Source organism: Salminus brasiliensis, chromosome 13 (assembly GCF_030463535.1).
Source record: "Salminus brasiliensis chromosome 13, fSalBra1.hap2, whole genome shotgun sequence".
In the NCBI taxonomy this organism is placed as follows: domain Eukaryota; kingdom Metazoa; phylum Chordata; class Actinopteri; order Characiformes; family Bryconidae; genus Salminus; species Salminus brasiliensis.
The window spans coordinates 38,291,225-38,302,408 of NC_132890.1; the positions used below are offsets into that span (position 1 = coordinate 38,291,225).

Genomic DNA, 11,184 nt, shown 5'->3' on the forward strand with positions numbered 1-11,184 from the left:
TCCCCAGGCCTGCACTCCTGTGTGTGTGTGTGTGTGTGTGTGTGTGTGTGTGTGTGTGTGTGTGTGTACAAACACTGGACAAAGAGCCAGACACATAGGCCAACCTAAAAAGAGTGCAAAACACAACATCAGAGAGTTATATTGATCAGTTTTAATGTTTAAATGACTGTATTAACATTGGTTTGATCAGCTCAGCCAATATCAGCACTTTACTTTATGCACACACTGGCAGGAACATCAGAACCGTTAGCTAGCACAGTGATTCAGAGGTTCTCTGCTTCAGGCACTGAGATCCTCTGGCCAGTTTCCACCATCCCCTGACGTGTTCAGGTGTGTTTGGGCAGGAAGAACTGGAAGCTGAACAGGGTTCTGGGTCCCTCTGACTGGAGCTGAGAAGCACTTCTCTAAATAACCACTGAAATCTGAACATTTCCCAACCAGGATTTCACACATATGCGACGTTCCTCTGGGAGAAGACTTCACATGAAACTCAGTCAAATGGAATCCTGCCTGGTGCGCTCAGCCCACGTATTTTTGGAATTCTTAAAGGGGAGATGAACGTTACATTAGGTGGCTGAACATGAGGTAATGTTTGTCCTAGCAACAGAGTAGCCAGGAAACCATGCGCCTGCCCTAGGACCTCAGGCCATGACCACAGCCTCCACGCTAGGATACCCTCACAGACCCATCCACACAGGGGTCTCCATATACGTCACTGCGCCTACATGGGGAATTCCTCATGGAAACTCAACAACCCACATAAGTTAACCCAGGGATCCTGGATTCATGCTGTGAATGGTGCCCCCTGGTGGGTCAGAAAACAATGGCATAACACTTACATGGCGATTACTCGGCTTCATCTGATAGTTTAGGGAGAACCTGACAGTTTTCTAAATGCAGATCTCTGCTGATACTTTTTACTTTCTCGTTCTAAACTACATGCTGCCCACTGTGGCTTTTTGTGACGTTCTGTAGATTACATTTAGTCTTTAGTTCATTACATTATTATAAGAGTTTTGTTCTTGATCCTTTCAGGTTTCAGGTTTATTGGCCAGGTATGTTCACACACACACAAGGAATTAGTTTCCAGCTGTTAGCGTCTCTCTAGTATGAACAATATACAGCTACTCTACATATAATTTACAGACAATACACAATACACAGAGAGCAGTAGTATACACAGTATACACAGACTATACCAGGATATTTCTATACAGTGTGATTTACAGAACAGCAGTATGCAGCTCTATACAGATTCAATATTGTGTTACACAGCAGTGAACACATGAAATGAGTGATGGTGCAGTAATGCAGTGACTGTAGGATAAGAGTTTATCAGTAGTATCTACGGCCTGTAGCTGATGATGGTGATCAGCTGTTGAGGATGGTGATGGCGTGAGGGTAAAAACTGTTCTTGTGTCTGACAGTCTTAGCAGACATAGGTTTGTAATCAGAGTTCTAAACTCTTGTACACATACACACTGTGTAGCATTTTACCTTTAAACAGCAGCTTTAAATTCATTGGATAAAGGATAAAAGGTGCACGTATTCGTCACTGTACAGTGTACACTGTACAGCGAAATGTGTCCTCCGCATTTAACCCATCTGGTAGTGAACACACTCACACACACACACGTGTTAGGGGCAGTGAGTACACACACACACCCAGAGCGGTGGGCAGCCAACTCCAGCGCCCGGGGAGCAGAGAGGGTAAAGGGCCTTGCTCAAGGGCCCAACAGTGGCAGCTTGCCGAGCCCGGGAATCGAACCCACAACCCTGTTATCGATATCCCGGCGCTCTAACCGCTGAGCCACCACTGCCCACTGCCCATTGTGATGCTCCACTGACTGTAACAGGGAGAATAGCGTGTCTGTTGCTACTCTCTGTAGTATTACTGTACCGCCTCAGTCCACATGCTGCTCTACCTTCAGTGCTGGTTTTCTATTTCTTAGCATGTCCAGAAATGCACATGTAAAGCGTGTCCTTTAGGAGTGGCTTAAATTACACTTGCTGACTGTAGGGGGAGCCCAGGAGCTAAACTCCAATTCTTGCATGAAGCTGCTTTCGGTCTAGTCCTGGGCCGATTCTCAGTCTGCGTTCTTGTCTGTTCTTGGGTTCCTGTGTTCTTGTGAAACGTCATCAGCTGCAGCTCAAGTTCTGTTCCATTCAGAAACTCACATCTAGCCAAGCACAGCCCGAACGCCCAGATATGTTCCTGCATCGGGACGTGACTTGTGTGGACTATCCCAGAATGCATTACGCCCCACGCTGCTGTTCCTATTGCCAAATTACCGTACAGCATCCTCCCGTCCTCACGGGTCAAACCTGCCCTCTGGACTATTTTTAAAAATCAAGACTACAGCTTTAAAATACTAGTCAAATTCAGTCTGTATATTTTAACACCAACATAAACACAAACACGTATATGAACAAAACACAACAACATGGAAAGTATATAGAAGATTAAGAAACAAGCACTAAGACTCATCATGAAAAAAAGTAACTGAAATTACTAAAACTAAAATATTTTCTTTTTTTAATGAACAAAGATGCCTGGTTGAAAAAATAAACGTAAACCTGAATTATTACTGACATATTCCTGGACACAGAGACTTACAGAGAGTTACTTCAACAAATACATTATTAAACCCTATTTAAACATTCTTGATTTTGGAAAAAGCATTGGATAAGCAAGTGTCCCCATACTTTTGTCCATATAGTGTGTGGACACACTGTGAAAAAATAAATAAATAAAAGAGTCCAGAGCTCTTATGTGTCTATTAAAATGAAGTTGAATATGTTGAATGTTAAATGTATCTGTACCATTCTCTACTCTTCTGTTTTAAAGGCTAAAGGAGGATGTTCTGACCGCTCGGGGGGTTTCTCAGGGACTTTTATTTTGGAAAGCAATGCCGGGGTGGCCATCTTGCTAATGCAGGCAGTGCTGTGTTGATGTGGCTGAGAGCGGCGGAGGCTTCTGACCACTTCAGCGAAGCTTTGCAGAAGAAATGGACACCTCCGGCAAAGAGAAGGAGGCTATGGCTCTCATGGCAGAAGCCGAAAAGAAGGTCAAATCCTCGCAGTCTTTCTTCGGCTCGTTGTTTGGGTGAGCAGGCCTTAAACGAGCTCAGTGGAGGACGGGAGCTGACGCTGGCTGGCTAGGGAACTGCTCCGCGGCTAGCGCCAGTGCTAATGCTAATGCTAGTGCTAATGCTAGGGCTAGGGCTAGGGCTAATGCTAGGGCTAGGTGGCTCAGCGTTGGACTCTTAGGAAGCCTGTCAGACTGAAGCTGGTGCTGCAGGTCCGGCTTGTTTATGGGGGGATCTCGGGGTGTGTAGGGTGTTGGAGGGGCTGGAGTTCAGGGACACCTCTCACACTTTTATTTAGCTGAGAGCTGAGAAGCTGTCCCTGGAGAAGTGCAGCTAGCTGGTCCTGCACGCTCCGCGAACCCTTACCAGAGCCAGAGAGTCCGCACTGTAGCCGCTCAGTGGATTATTAATGATGATAATATTTAATAGACACGCATTTAAAGCTCTAATTAGCTCATTAATTCACGGGTTATGTGAGTTTGTCCTCTGACCGTTAGGGACTAGTGGCCAAGCTGTAAACACGGCCGGTCAGCTGATCAGCTGTATGCAGCCCGCTGGCGGAACTTCACCACAGGCTTACACTCACTGTATTAATATTAGTATTATTATTATTATTAGTATTAGTAGTAGTAGTAGTAGTATTATTATTATATAAATAACTTCCAGTCACTTCGCAACTTAACTATTGTGTATAAATATTATAAATAGTGACTTAACTATTGATATTTTAACCTATAGGTACTTTCTTGCTGTGAAGTTGTAGCAGCTGATGTTTCTAGTGAAGATTCTAGTGTTTGATCTAGATTGAGTGTGTTTGATCTAGTGTTGATTTACATTAATATAATACTTTTATTAAATGACTACAAGTAAACTTAGATCAAACTAAAATCATTGGTATTTGTCTTATAAATAAACTACTATAAAGTAGAGCTGGGCAGTGTGACAGTATTTTAGCGCATTGTGATGCATGTTGTTATTATATTATTATTATTATGTTTTTATAAGTGTGTTGGGAATAAAGTCAGTGCTTAAAGAGCGCTGATTAACTGCACGATTCATTACAAAGAGGTTAATCAGCCTAATTTAATTCAATAGAGTGAAGCATATTTTAAGTCAAAATCACGGTACTCAGTATGGAGCAGTATTTCATTGGTTTTTATTTTACGCTGTTGGTGCATTTTGTCTACATGACAAAATATTGTGATAAATGTGGTATATTGTAAAAAATGTCTTTAAATATCGTGATATGCATTTTTTCCATATTGCCCAGCTTTACTTTAAAGTGTACTTTTAGTTACATTTTAGTGTATTAAAAACTGTGGTAGTTAAGCACACTTCAGATGTCAATGATCAAAATCTATATTTAAAAAGTATATTTGTGGCATACTAAAAAGTGAAGGACAATATATTCACATATATTTATACATTAGCAATTGTCCGTAGAAGTGTGCTGTTTTGGTAAGAGACAAAGTAAAAACGAGTGTAAATACATTTAACTTCTGTTTAAGTACATTTTGAATACACTTAATGTATAATAGCAATGCAGCTGTAATACTCAGTAATTGTGATTTAGAAGTGAAATATGGAATTAATGCTTATGCAGTAGCTTGTTTAAAGCATTAGTGTGGCTCGAAGTGCGCTTTAGTGCTCTGTGGTTTAATAAAGTTTAATCAAGTTTAGCATTCTTGAGTCTACTTTTTATCCACCAGGGTAACGCTGAGACGACCAAACTCATGTTTTTCTTGGCTTATTCAGGGGTTCTTCAAAGATGGAAGATGCCTGTGAAATGTACGCGAGAGCAGCGAACATGTTCAAGATGGCAAAGAATTGGAGTGGTAAGGGCTACAGTTGGTATGGACTTGACTCACTGCACCCTGCCTACCAATATGGCATGCACTGTTTCTCAGTTAGGAGCTGCCCATGATGATTCTGAAATATTTACCTGTAGTATTAAATTCATGCAGAGTTTCTGTCTTCTAGCTGCCGGAAATGCCTTCTCCCAGGCAGCGCTCCTGCACCTGCAGATGCAGAGCAAACATGATGCTGCAACCAACTTCATCGATGCTGGAAATGCCTTTAAAAAAGCTGACCCTCAAGGTTTGAGTTTAGTCTGATAGAATTGTCTTGTTTATATTATTTGGTTATTCCGTTACCAGCCGTATTCTTAAAATGCTGGTGCTTTAAATTAAAGCATGGTTCTGTGCAGGAATAAGAGAGTGTACTGTACTGTAAGTCACCTGCTTTCTGTTTTTCCTGCAGAGGCTATAAACTGCTTGAATAGGGCCATCGAGATTTACACAGATATGGTGAGTCTTTGACCTGACTTTATTCCAGGCCACTTCTGCTCCTATTGCTTAGTTCCTTCCATTATGCAGTGATGAACTAAGTTGTGTTTCTGATTGTATGTAATTGCCTTTATATTGTCTTTACTGTTTTAACCTGTGGATTATTTAAAATGTTAAATTGTGGACTATTGGCACAATACAAAGTTCTGGCAACTTGTAGATACTAGTTTTATTCCTATAGAGCATTCAGAAATACTCTGATTTGATTTGTTGTGATCCTCTCTGTTATAATGGTGTAACAGTCCAGTTTCTAATATTTAAAACACCATTCACTGCTGTAATACTATTTATACCAGTGTAACTGTCTGTTATGTGAGCCTCCCATTAGTGCTGGACGATATGAACTAAAATCAGTATCGTGATTAATAGAACAGTTGATTACATTGATTATGATTAATAAGCAATTATAGAAGCTGTTTGAGGTGCTCCGATGGTTCGGTGTTTGAGTTAGCTAAACCTGCCTCCCATATTGACACTATTCTTTCTTCCTCTGAGTAAAAATAGTCTTTGAAAATGCTTCCTATTTAACACTTATTCACTGAGAGGGTTGAGTGGAATTTGGGTTTAATTGATTAGTCATGTTATCCTTACGAGTTCAATAATATACAGAATAACCAGTTTAAACTGTACTGTGTTTTTAACCCCCCCTCTGAAGGACTGGTTTCTGGTTCTTTGTATGTAGTAATAGACACCACTAGGGGGCACTAGATGGTTGCGTTACATGTGTCTTTGCTCTTGAACAGCAGTATTTTGTAACTTTGGCCTAATGTGGCTTCGATGTGGCCAAAGCTTTTATGTCACCAAAACTTCCATCGCAGCTTCTTTGAGTGTCTGTCTTGTACTGTAGGGTCGTTTCACCATTGCAGCAAAGCATCACATCACCATCGCTGAGGTCTATGAGACTGAGCTAGTTGACATTGATAAGGTAAGACATTGTTTTAGGGACACCTCTGTTTTGCTCTGTCATCATCTTTCTTTCTGATCTGAAAAACATACAAAAATTAAAATTTTGAGTGGAATGAAAGCTTGAATTGAAAGATTGGATAATTAATCTGATCAAATTAATTTAGTATGTTAATGGGAAATGTTATAGCCATGCCTTAATGCACTTATCTTTCCTAGGCCATAGCTCACTATGAGCAAGCAGCGGATTACTACAAAGGGGAAGAGTCCACCAGGTTAGCAAGTCATTCTTCACTGATGGCTATAAGCTACATTGCTGAGCCCTGTTAGGACGTCTTCACACCTGTAGCTGGTTCGCTCTGGTCTGAATCAGTTAAGGAGCTTGTAAATTCAGAGCCCTCCTGATTTGATTTGGTTTGTTTTTACGCCAAAAAAAAAATTGTTAAAAATCATAATGTTCTCTTCTTAGTGGTCAGACAGACCACTGTCTGGGGCGGAGCTAGAAAGTAAAGAAGGTCCTGTGCTCTGGACTAGTGCAGAGTTCTGTGTTCAGCTGTAGTAACTTCAATTGTCTTGACCGTGTACCAGGATAACACCTGGCTGCTGGAGCCGATTAGCTCAAACTTGAGAAATACACCTGATGGCTGGGTCCGATTAAGGTCCGATCACATTCTCAACACTAATGAACCGCTCCAGAGTTCGCTTGGGTCCCGACTGAGATCACAGCTTTCTAAGGGTCTCAGTTGTTTTGGTCTGCATCAGTGTGTGATTACTGTATTCACACCTGCCCAAGCGAATCACACTGAGGCTGAAAACGAACCGGGTCCGATTTAACCGGATTAACAAACTGCAGATGTGAAAATGCCCTTAGTCACATACCATGATCATGCTGTTGGGATTTGTTCATAAAAGTGATGGTCATTTAAATATGATGTGTGATCTTGTAGGAAGCACCTCTTTTTTATGCTGTTTTTGTAGTGCAGAGAGTGCTGATTTACAATGGGTTTAACCACTGCATCTGTCACTTCTTCCTTCTACAGCTCAGCCAACAAGTGCCTACTTAAGGTTGCCTCATATGCTGCTCAGCTGGAGCAGTATCCAAAGGCAATCGAGATATATGAACAGGTGAGTGACGTCATATACTGCATAAATTAGAGCAATGTGCATTCATGGGTGAGAATATTGGCTTCCTTGAACTTCTTTCAGAAAAAGAACCACTTCTCCAAGAACATTGTTGTGGTTCCGGACGCTTTTTTTTTTTTGTTTTTTTTTTGTTTACATTGGAAAAACACAACAAATCAGATCTGATCCACACAGAACTCCAGAACTGGACTGGACTAAATGATTGGCTCCTTGTCAGAACTGTGGGAGAGAAGTGGGGGTCAGTGGTGTGGTGCTTCTTTACTCTGTATGAGTGGAGAGTAACAGGTGCTGCAGTATAGAAATCCCTCCTTCCACCAGTTTAATGGAGGAAAGCTGCCTCAGTCTGTGTGTCTGTGTACCGCACTGAGCATGGAGGAAAGAGAGGAGAGCAGAGAACTGTCCGAGGATGTGAGAACCACAACTGTGGGAAAGTATGGACACTGAAGGAAGATTAAAGCCAAGGATTGTTGGAATGGTGGCAAAAGAACCTCCGTCAGCTTCCAGAATCAAGCTGCCCTGCAGACACAAAGTACAACAGTGCGAGTTCTTCTTCTGGATGAACTGGGCTTTGGTAGGAGATCCAGAAGGACCACACTGTTGACCCAGAGACATGAAAAAGAATCTGAGGAATTTACAATCCTTCTGGGAGAACTTCCTGTGGACAGATGAGACCTAAATAGAAGCTTTTGGGTTGTTTTGCTGCTTCTGGCACTGGATGCCTTGCCCGTCTGATTGATTGAGTTATTGGTATGAAGGTCTGTTCTACCAAATGTTAAGCTGCCATTTCTGGAGTGGATCAGACTTTTTATCTCTGCTTTTTTTGTGTTTCAGTGCAAATAAATAAATAAATAATAATAATAATAATAAACACTCGAAAACCAAAGAATTTGTAATGGTAACATTGGCCATGACTAGAACTGTTTATGATGTGAAAGACTTTTTTTTAACTAGGTTAGAACTTGGACTCCAGGGAATAAGATCAACTGTGTGGAAAATGGATTTTTAAAAGAGCTGTTAAAATTGAGCATGGTTAAAGGAACACCACAGAACCCAGTTCCATGTTTATTAGGCATCATTAGTATTGTTCACAGCTCCAGAGCCTGTTTTCTTTACTCTGCTTCTGTTCATTGTGTAAATTCAGTTATGCTGATGTGGGGAACTGGAGCCTTTTACAGTTTTTACACATCAGAGCTAGTTCTGCTCTTACAGTGCTTCTCTCTCTTTGTAGGTCGGAACACATGCAATGGACAGCACTCTGCTGAAGTACAGTGCTAAGGATTATTTCTTCAAGGCAGCTCTCTGCCATTTCTGTATTGATATGCTTAATGCCAAGGTACACATTTAAAGCCACAAGTCCTTTTCTTATTGGCTCAGCAGCCATTTGCATTCTTCTTACTTCATGGCTTGTCATTTGTTGTCCTTGTCCCACAATAGCTGGCTCTACAGAAATATGAGGAAATGTTTCCAGCCTTTTCAGACTCACGTGAATGCAAATTAGTCAAGGTGAGCTTTCTAGCATCATATTACACCCTTCAGTAATCTGTGTGCCCTGGGGCATAGCATGATGTAGTGATGCCTTTGTGTTACTGTTTATTTCACTTTATTACACTTTTTATTTAATGTTAATGTAAACATTTTCCATTTTGTTCTTTTAACAGAAACTTTTAGATGCTTATGAGGAACAGAATGTTGACGCATATACTGATTCTGTACGTAAGACTTCTTTTTAATTTTATTTAATGTTTAATTTGATCTTTGGTTGTGTATTTGAGTTGATGGCACAGAGGGGTTAAATGCAGAGGACAGATTTTCTAACTGTTGAAGGAAAAGTAGTGCCTGCATATGTGTGTACTACAGAGCGAACAGTAAAGAAACGTTTCACTAAACCTTAATGATTTAATTGTCTCTCTCGAACACGAACTCTCTCCCAGGTGAAAGAATACGACACAATTTCACGGCTGGATCAGTGGCTCACCACCATGCTGCTTCGCATCAAGAAAACCATACAAGATGATGAGAGTGACCTTCGTTAACGCTTTTCTCCTCCTTCAACTCCTGGCCTTCTCCCCAGTGCTTTCCTTCCCCTTTCTCATTCTTCAGTCTCACTCAGTCTCAGTTTCATGACCATCATGGTTGATATGAGCTCTTCTTTTGCCTTTTTATCCTCTTATCAAGCAGCTGAGTGACTTTGTGCCTACGAGCTTTTTCTCAACCCAAGTTGCCTCCGTCTTAACTCAGCTCAGGCGTGGACACAGGCCTATATTCCCCCTCCGAAGAACACTACATAATGAAAGAGCTGTGGTTTAGACAGGAGCAAGAGACGAGTGCCTTACAACTGAATGATGTGGAGTGCTGTGCACACCTTGCTTGAGGAGCGTAATTGCTGTGGTTTCATGCTTTGTGTTGAGCGCTTTTATTACTCTGCACCTTTTCTGTTTATATTAGTAAACCCTTTTCCATACTGCTACAATCTCAACATTATGGATGCCATTTTTATCAGATATACCAATATAAAGTCTGTGTAATGACGTTTCGCTGCATATTTGTAATTTCTTCCTTTTTGTTTCCTCAATGCAAGATTCTTTCTCCTTTATTTTTTTAGACAATTGATGTAAAAATGCTTGTTTCTGTTAGTTTGGAAAAATCTGCAGAAGCAATGAAATAAATGATGTGTGAATATTTTAATCGACCTTTTTGATCTACCTAACCTCAGTGTTTATACACTCAGAAACCTACAGACTGCATCTTTTGAATGTCGTTAGGTCTGTTTATTAAGGGACTATGACTGTCTACCCCTGTAGTAATGAACAGCAGTGCGTAGACCCAGAAGGCAGCGTCGCATACACTCTCCTGCTTTCTTTACCAAATTTAAAAACGTTCATTCAGATGTTTCAGTAATTTGATGCTGACTGGCTGCTTGAGAGTTTTGTGTTTGAATAAAGTTATTCTAGTTATTATATAAAGTATTCTAAAATAAATGGTAACAGTAATGGTTTTGCATAAAAAATGGAGCCTGATTGCCTCATTTCAGTGGATTTTCCATTTGATCTGTTTCAGTATTTTAAAAGCTTATAATTTAACCACTGCAATTAAATCTAATTGATCTCCTTTTCAGTGAGTTTGAAATCATTCTAATAGAATCAGGGTCGTGTGAAGGTTTGTTTTCCTGTTGAAATGAATGTGTTCAGCTGCAGATGTGCAGTTCTGTGGGATTTTCACCTCATTTTATTGGGAATGCTTTTCCACCCCTCTGTTTTTCTGTCATGGGTTCGACACAGTTGGAATTTCTCTCCCGGTTCTTCTCCTGGTGTGATTTTTAAACTCTCTGGAGTTACAGTTGCTTAAACTATGATTGGACAGAGAGTATGATATTTTTGTGTTGACTGAAAGGAAGTCTTCCAAATGTAAAATACTCTAATAAACTACACTAACGTCAAAATCTGCTCTCATTCCTTCTCACCACAGAAGTGTCCCACTCTCCTGGTCCCAGAACCAATCCTTCTAGCAAAGGTGTCAAAAGTATTGACGCTCATTCCTCAGGTAGAAGTGAGTGGAGATACTAGGGTTTAAAAGACTTCTATAGAAACTGAAGTATCAACTGAAGCTTTTTACTCCAGTAAAAGTGTAAAAGTACTGGTTTCAGAACGACTTCAAGTAGAAAAGTAAAGTAATGGATGAAAACAAAGGCCGAGAGCTCAGGGGTC

At 40.7% G+C, this 11,184-nt stretch overlaps 1 protein-coding gene across 1 annotated transcript; it reads left to right on the top strand.

Moving 5' to 3' along the window:
* The first annotated feature begins 2,928 nt into the window (after positions 1-2,928).
* Positions 2,929-10,919, top strand: napab (N-ethylmaleimide-sensitive factor attachment protein, alpha b). Its single transcript, XM_072695560.1, has 11 exons — positions 2,929-3,106; positions 4,845-4,924; positions 5,070-5,186; positions 5,349-5,395; positions 6,282-6,359; positions 6,557-6,612; positions 7,378-7,462; positions 8,709-8,813; positions 8,915-8,983; positions 9,139-9,189; positions 9,412-10,919. The coding sequence occupies exons 1-11, from the start codon at positions 3,009-3,011 to the stop codon at positions 9,511-9,513; spliced, it is 888 nt and encodes a 295-aa protein (XP_072551661.1). The 5' UTR covers positions 2,929-3,008; the 3' UTR covers positions 9,514-10,919.
* The last annotated feature ends 265 nt before the right edge of the window (positions 10,920-11,184 follow it).